The sequence below is a fragment of the Solanum pennellii genome, chromosome 11, assembly GCF_001406875.1.
Source record: "Solanum pennellii chromosome 11, SPENNV200".
NCBI classification, from domain to species: Eukaryota; Viridiplantae; Streptophyta; class Magnoliopsida; order Solanales; family Solanaceae; genus Solanum; species Solanum pennellii.
Genome location: NC_028647.1, coordinates 63,259,040 through 63,267,108, shown reverse-complemented (window position 1 = coordinate 63,267,108; position 8,069 = coordinate 63,259,040). Strand labels below are relative to the sequence as shown.

The window sequence follows — 8,069 nt, the reverse complement described above, 5'->3', positions numbered from 1 at the left end:
TAGTTACACTATTAAACATTTAGAACTACAAACAAAAGTTTGGATCTATATTTAATCTCAATCGAATCACTTTATTTATCCTTTTAAGAAGGAGTTCGATTTCAATTCCAGATTCGATCCACCCAAGAAAAAGAGAAAAGAATAATAAATCAATTACGAACCCCCACCCCCACCATCGGAAAAAGGGCCATAAGTGGAAATAATGAAAAATCAAGGGACTTCTAGCAACTAATGTAATCAATTATGTATCATATATGGACCCAACAAATTGGTGGAAAAAGATGTTTCCTCATTTTTCATTTATCTATGGCCTACTTCCTTTAAATTAATGTTTTTTTTTAATCTAATTTTAGAGTCTGAGTATTTATTTTGAGGCTCTGATTAATTTAAATTCGCATTTTGAAAAAACTTATCAAAAGAGAAAGCTCAACATATTGGTGATTTTTTTTCGCATGACTCGAACTTGTAACCTCTAAGTAAAGACGAAAAATTTTACTCATTCCATCATTACTCGTTATTAGTTTCTTTCTTATTATTGTTAAATTCACTATACACTCTTTTTCTGTAAAGATATTTTGACAAAAAAAAATCTAAATTATGCCAGTATCAAATCATTTTATAATAGTGAAAGGTTGAGTCTATTTATTTTTTCCATCACAATTATGTACCTAACACCAAATAAAATTATTAAAAAAATATCCAAAGAACAAGAACCCCACCCCCCACCCCCTTACTATTGAGTTTAACTAATATTTATTAGTATAAAACTAATATTTATATGTTATAACAAGTAAAGTAAAGTGTCTTTATCTTTAAAATTGCAATTTTACTTTTGATATGAAGGGTTAAAACATGCAATATACAAAATAATTTATATTATATATAAATTAAATTCATAATTGCCAAAAGAATTCAATCATCATGTCGTCTTTTTCTATGAATAATCTGTTTTATTTTTAAAATTATAAGCCTCACGTTTAAATTTTTTTTATCTATAACTATCTTTTTAAATTACCTATCTGATAATATAAAAAATATTTATATCGATTATTTTTTTACTGTGTTTTTGAGGGGGTGGGGTGGGGGTAGGGGATATGTTAGGAGACTTACACTAAATAAACATGTCTTCTTTATTCATATTCCCCTTTATGTGTTTGTGGAGTTTTAAGAAAATCTCTCACTTTCTCTTTCTCCCAATTATAATAAGTAAATTTTCTTTCTTCCTTGTTTTTTTTTTTAAAAAAATAAATTATAATTTAGTATATGGTTGAAGATATTTGATATATGTCACTCATGTAAGCACAAATTTTCTCCATGTTTTCTTAGTTTAACATTAATTACATATAATTCATCATATATTATTTTAATTTTCTTTGTTAAAAATGTTTGCTATCTTTAAGGTATTGCATGGATTTATTATAAATATTTTCCATCTTATTTTTTAATTTCAGGTTTCATCATCAGCCTAGTGTTAGAAGTACAAGATTTTATTGAAAAAAAAAATTGAACTCCAAAAAAAAAAGGGGTTAATTTTCTTGATTGATTGTGAAATTTATTGCTATGTACTATCAAGGAGGCTCAGAAATCCAAGCTGATGGTCTACAAACACTTTATTTGATGAACCCTAATTATATAGGCTATAATGACACACATCATCACCATCATCATCATCATCAACACCAACAACAATCATCCAACATGTTTCTCTTGAATTCCGTGGCGGCGGGGAGTTTCCCCCACGTGTCCCTCCCTTTGCAAGCACATGCACAGGGGCACTTGGTTGGAGTGCCCCTGCCATCTGGTTTTCAGGATTCTAACCGTCCTTCCATCCAGGAAATTTCGGCCTCTCACCATGGCCTTTTATCGCGTTTGTGGACTTCTGGTGACCAAAGTACCCCTAGAGGTGGTGATGGTGGAGGAGGAGGAGGAGAAGTAAATGGAAGCAAATCACATATACCGTCTTCCACTGTGGTTTCTCCCAACTCAGGTAGTGGGGGAGGCACCACCACGGACTTTGCTTCCCAATTAGGGTTCCAAAGACCGGGGTTGGTGTCACCAACACAAGCGCACCATCAAGGTCTTTCTCTAAGCCTTTCACCACAACAACAAATGAATTTCAGGTCTAGTCTTCCACTAGACCACCGCGAAATTTCAACAACAAATCATCAAGTTGGAATACTATCATCATCACCAGGAATAAATACCAGTAATATCGATCATACTCGAGGATCAGGGGCATCATCGTCTTTTTCGATTTCTAATGGGATGATATTGGGTTCTAAGTACCTAAAAGTTGCACAAGATCTTCTTGATGAAGTTGTTAATGTTGGAAAAAACATCAAATTATCAAAGGTTGGTGGTGCAAAGGAGAAACACAAATTGGAGAATGAATTAATATCTTTGGCTAGTGATGATATTGAAAGTAACAGCCAAAAAAATAGTGTTGTTGAACTTACAACAGCTCAAAGACAAGAACTTCAAATGAAGAAAGCCAAGCTTGTTAGCATGCTTGATGAGGTATATATACTTCTAATTATTCATATATTAATTAATTAATTAATTAATTAATCATCATATATGTATTCTTCAATTTATATCTCCTATCAAATATCAATATCAAGTTTCTTGATTTGGAGTTTGATCATTTAGGCAGATTTCACTATTATAAAACACGGAATTCTAACGGACGTTTGATCAGTAAAAAATTCTCCATTTCAATCAAACATCTATTAAAATTTCACGTTTTTTAGTAGTGAATTTAATTAAATAAACCAAAAATTGTTCAATCGAATTTACAACAAAACCTTTATTGAAATTTTGCTTCTTTTTTTTCAATAGTAAAATCAATTAAATCGGATTGATTGTCCAATTAACCGTTATTATTTTATCTTCTTCTCGATTTCAATCTTTTTTCAATAAAAGGAGTAATTTTAATTATGAGATAGTAATAAAGTACTGATTATTTATGACAATCTAAGAAATCAACTCCTATTAAATGATACAAAAAGTGTACAAATTTATATATCTTCATATTAATTTCATTGTTTTATTAAATTTTTTTTTCTTGTTACTATTGATTCATGTAATTATTGATTTATTTAAAAGGTACAATTTTATTCATCATGAAACTATAAGCTAGACAATATATGTGGTTCTAATTTATTTATTTTTTCTATTTGGGGTCCAACTAAAGTTAAAGATAATACACCTAATATGTCTTGTTGAGTTGACAAAAAATCAAAGGCACGTGGTCTTATTCAATCAATTAATTAGAACCTTTCAAATTTAGAAATATTCTTTACCTTTCTTTTGAGAATCACATAAAAGAAAAACCTTGGAATAATTTGTATTTTTGGTATTCGTATTGATATTTGTTTTAAAGCTTAATTAATATTATATGAATATCTGTTACAAAGTGATTTCACTTTAGGAAGTTAAAGTGCTCTTTAGTAAAAGAGACTTCATATTCAGAACTCGAATAATATTACTTGATAATCATTTAGACACAACTTCAATTGAAAATTTGCAAATCAAGTTTTGTTTTTATAACTTCGTCAGTTATTTCAACTTGAACTTTAAGTAAAGAATCGGAAGTTTGTTAATCGAGTTAAAGAGTATATTTTTAAACTTCAATCAGATACCGTCGAGACATGATCGATACCAGTGCACTTATTTTTATTTTTTTGAGTTTTTTTTAGGTGGATCAAAGGTATAGACAATACCATCACCAAATGCAAATGATTGCAACATCATTTGAGCAAACAACAGGAATTGGATCATCAAAATCATACACACAACTTGCTTTGCACACAATTTCAAAGCAATTTAGATGTTTAAAAGATGCAATTTCTGGGCAAATAAAGGACACAAATAAAACTTTAGGGGAAGAAGAGAACATTGGAGGCAAAATTGAAGGATCAAAGTTGAAATTTGTGGATCATCATTTACGCCAACAACGTGCGCTACAACAATTAGGGATGATGCAAACCAATGTATGGAGGCCACAAAGAGGTTTGCCCGAAAGAGCGGTTTCGGTTCTCCGCGCTTGGCTTTTCGAGCATTTTCTTCATCCGTAAGTATCTGCTGAACACGTAATTAAGTATAACAATTTAAATTTTTAAACGAGATTTTCTTTGTTTGACAGGTATCCTAAAGATTCAGATAAAATCATGCTTGCTAAGCAAACGGGGCTAACAAGGAGTCAGGTTCTTGAAAAATTCTCATCTTCAATTTATGTGACACATCTTTTCATAAAAAATAGGTCTTAAAAAAATATTTTCTTTCCAATTTAGAAACAATATAACTTTAAAATTCTCAACAACCATAGTACCTCGACATCTATATAACAGTAACAACATCTTATTATAACAGCCATTTTTTTTTTAAACCAACTTTCACTATAACAAAATAAAAAACAATTTTAGCGGCACGTTAATAATGAATACTAAAGCTTTTATCATTAGTAGTTGATTTTCATTAGATCCATTATCGCTATAGTCTATAGATACATTTAAAAAAAGTATTAATTATCGCTAAAAATATATATTAATCGACAATTATGCTATTGTCATTAATTAATTAACGTTAAGGATAATTTTAATGTAGTGTTTCATGTTATGTTAAAGTCATGTAGTATATGTTCTTTACGAACAATATTTCACTATAGCAGACAATACATATCTAGAATAAACAATGATTGTTATAAAAAAGATATGTCAGTAAGTCACACAAATATGTACATAAGTTAACGTATTTTAGACTACAAATTTTAAAAGTCGATTGTCTGTTCTTTCTTGAAATGCTTTTGAAAATGCAGGTATCAAATTGGTTCATAAATGCTAGAGTTAGACTATGGAAGCCAATGGTAGAAGAAATGTACATGGAAGAAGTGAAGAAAAACAATCAAGAACAAAATGGTTTAGATCAAAAAAATATTGAACCTAATAACAATGAAATTGTTGGGTCAAAATCAAGTGCTCCACAAGAAAAATTACCAATTAGTAGCAATATTATTCATGATGCTACTTCAAATGATATTTCTACTTCCACCATTTCAACATCTCCCACAGGTGGTGGCGGTTCGATTCCGGCTCAGACGGTTGGAGGTTAGTTGGAATATATAAGAAAATCACTATAAAAGTTGTCATCGTCTGACCTATAATATAGGTTTGAGTCGTGGAAGGCGTCACTAATTTTACATAAAGGTAGGTTGTCCCCATGGGATATGATCTTTTCATGGACCATGTAGGCACTCTTGAAGTAATAATAAAGTCATCTCCACGTGACCTATATAAGTCACACAACTTCAAGTTGTGGAGTTGGTTGATTTCTTATCAGAATAACTGTCTACATCACACTCCTTGAGATACAATTTTTTTTCGAATCTTACGTGAATGTGGGACTACACTCTTAACTAGCATCTACTCCCTCCGTTCCTAATTACTTTTCCACTTTTCCTTTTATAGTTGTCCTTAATTACTTGTTCATTTTGACAAATCAAGAAAGAACAATTTTTTTACCTATTATACCCTCAATTAATTGACTGATTACTGTAGGGGTAAAATGGTAAACTTACTATGTCTTTAATTATTTTTCTTAATAGGTGTGTTAATTCAAAAGTAGACAAGTAAAACGGGACGGAGGAAGTATATAACTACTATACCTCAATTAATAAACAATCTAAGATGATTATATGGTCACACACCCTAAAACACCTAGGATAGCTCAAAAGACAATAAATTTAGCTAGCATTTTTATTTCTATTGTAATAATAATGTGTATGACTCTATATTGTTTAACTAATTAACATGTTTTTTTTTGTAATTAGGTTTCTCCTTGATTAGGTCATTAAACATGGACAACATTGATGACCAAAGGAACAACAAAAAGGCAAGAAATGAGATGCAAAATAGTACTATTATCTCAATGGAAAGAGAAATCATGAATAAAGTGAAAAGTGAAAAGTTCAACAACACACAAACAAGAGAATGTTACACTCTAATGACTCCAAGTTACACAATGGATGATGATCATCAATTTGGAACAAGGTTCAACAATCAAAATCATGAACAATTAGCAACAACTTTTCATCAAGGAAACAATGGTCATGTTTCTCTTACTTTAGGGCTTCCACCAAATTCTGAAAACCAACACAATTACATTGGATTGGAAAATCATTACAATCAACCTACACATCATCCAAATATTAGCTATGAAAACATTGATTTTCAGAGTGGGAAGCGTTACGCGACTCAACTATTACAAGATTATGTTTCTTGATCATACATATAATTTGCAGGTAAATCAGCTTGAAATTACATCATGTAAAGGCCTTGAATAAAAGAAGGGGAATTGAGATTTAGTCATCATATATATATATATGTATAGGTAGAAATTTTAGTTAGTATATATAGGTTATACTATTAGTTTCTTATATGAATATACAAGTTTTTGTTGTTATTTTTGTATTGAGATAACTAGCTAGCTTGGATTATTATTTATAGTTGTTGCATGCAACTAAAGATGAAGAAAAAATAATCTATATATATATGCAAACTATAGTATATATGTTGTAAATTTTGTGCTTCTTTTTGTTTCAATTTGCATATATCTTCTTTGATTATCTCCCAAAAAGTTGGAAAGAAATGTCTTGAAAATTGCATATACATGACTATCCTCTGCAGACTCGACTTGTGTAATTACAGTAGTTATGTTGTTGTTGGGTTGCTTTATTTATTGGTCATGTAAATGGGGATTGATGAAGTTGTTATTTTGCATTTCTCTTGTTTGATTTTTTTTTTCGAGCTATGGAATTACACCTTCTTAACCATTTTACTTGAATTTATATTTGGTCACAATGGTTAGGTTGTGAAATTTGGGCAGTGAAGTAAGAGGGTATATAGTGATACAGATTTTAGCTAGCTTGGATATGAGTGTCCGATTATTATTCTGTGTTGGTGAGAGAAAGTAGGTATCACGTGAATTAGTTGAGGTGTGCATAAACTGACTCGAATACCACTGTTATTAGTTGTTGTTTTTGTTATGAAGGGAACATCTTCTTGTTCAGTAACAATAGTTAAGGGACAAAATTACCACGTATGTCAGATCCTTTAAAAATAATTTTTTACAATTCAACATGAACACGATAACGTTTTCGAAAAGTCGAAGCAACATAACATATCATTGTTTTTGGACTGGGATGAATATATGTTATGTCAAATATGGATATGCTCATATCCAAAGCTCACTAATGACTAATCATGATTAAGTGTTAATTGTTAAAAATCAAATGTGCAAACACATGTTATGCATATTGGAAAAATATATAATTAGACATACTTTACTATCATATATACTATTATTATCTATATTTTAAAAATATTTTGTATTTTACCACGAGTTATGAGTCTTCTGTCATATAATATATTAAAGAAAATACACTTAGATACATGTATATGTATGTATCTAATGTGATTCGCATGTATCTGAGATATCAGATACATATACATGGGAGAATATTGACGAGCTATATGGAAGAGATGTGAGGGAGGTGAGATTTGGTATATATTTCATATACACGTGAATCCACTTTGACACAATGTATTCCGAACAAATTACACTTAATTTTGACTCCATGCTTTCGAGATACATGTATCTGAACGTAATAAGAGGCACCAAAATTTGATAAAATGTGTAATATTGTAAATTAGAGTGTGTATAAGTAATTAAATCCTAAATTAATGGAATTTACGCAAGTTCCCTAGATTTATTTGGTGCAAAATTTGAGTGTTGAATAAATTTTTACTAATAAGTCTTAATTGCGATCCTTAATAATCATCAAACTTGGCTTAAAAGTTTCATGTGAATTATTAGCTTCATTTTTATCCAAATATATCAAAGTTGTTTATAAATTATTTTAATCAGTTTATATGCTTAGTCAAATTATCGCAAATAATGATAGTTTAAGCTATTTTGATGAACTTTAAAATTCTTCTAGATAGTTTCTATACACTATTTTTCAAGTGATTGAGACTATATATTATATACCAACACGTCTTAGTCTAGTCTCC

General features: G+C 30.1%; 1 protein-coding gene across 2 annotated transcripts; it reads left to right on the top strand.

The window, feature by feature from the left end:
* Positions 1–1,106: 1,106 nt before the first annotated feature.
* Positions 1,107–6,576, top strand: LOC107004672 (BEL1-like homeodomain protein 1). Of its 2 annotated transcripts, none has more exons than XM_015202966.2 (6): positions 1,107–1,206; positions 1,452–2,517; positions 3,699–4,072; positions 4,145–4,205; positions 4,817–5,105; positions 5,828–6,546. In XM_015202966.2, exons 2-6 carry the CDS (start codon positions 1,561–1,563, stop codon positions 6,277–6,279), a joined length of 2,133 nt encoding a protein of 710 aa, XP_015058452.1. In that variant the 5' UTR covers positions 1,107–1,206; positions 1,452–1,560; the 3' UTR covers positions 6,280–6,546. The 2 variants fall into 2 exon arrangements, with proteins under 2 accessions (XP_015058452.1, XP_015058451.1); XM_015202965.2 differs by having other exon boundaries at positions 1,145–1,295; positions 5,828–6,576.
* The last annotated feature ends 1,493 nt before the right edge of the window (positions 6,577–8,069 follow it).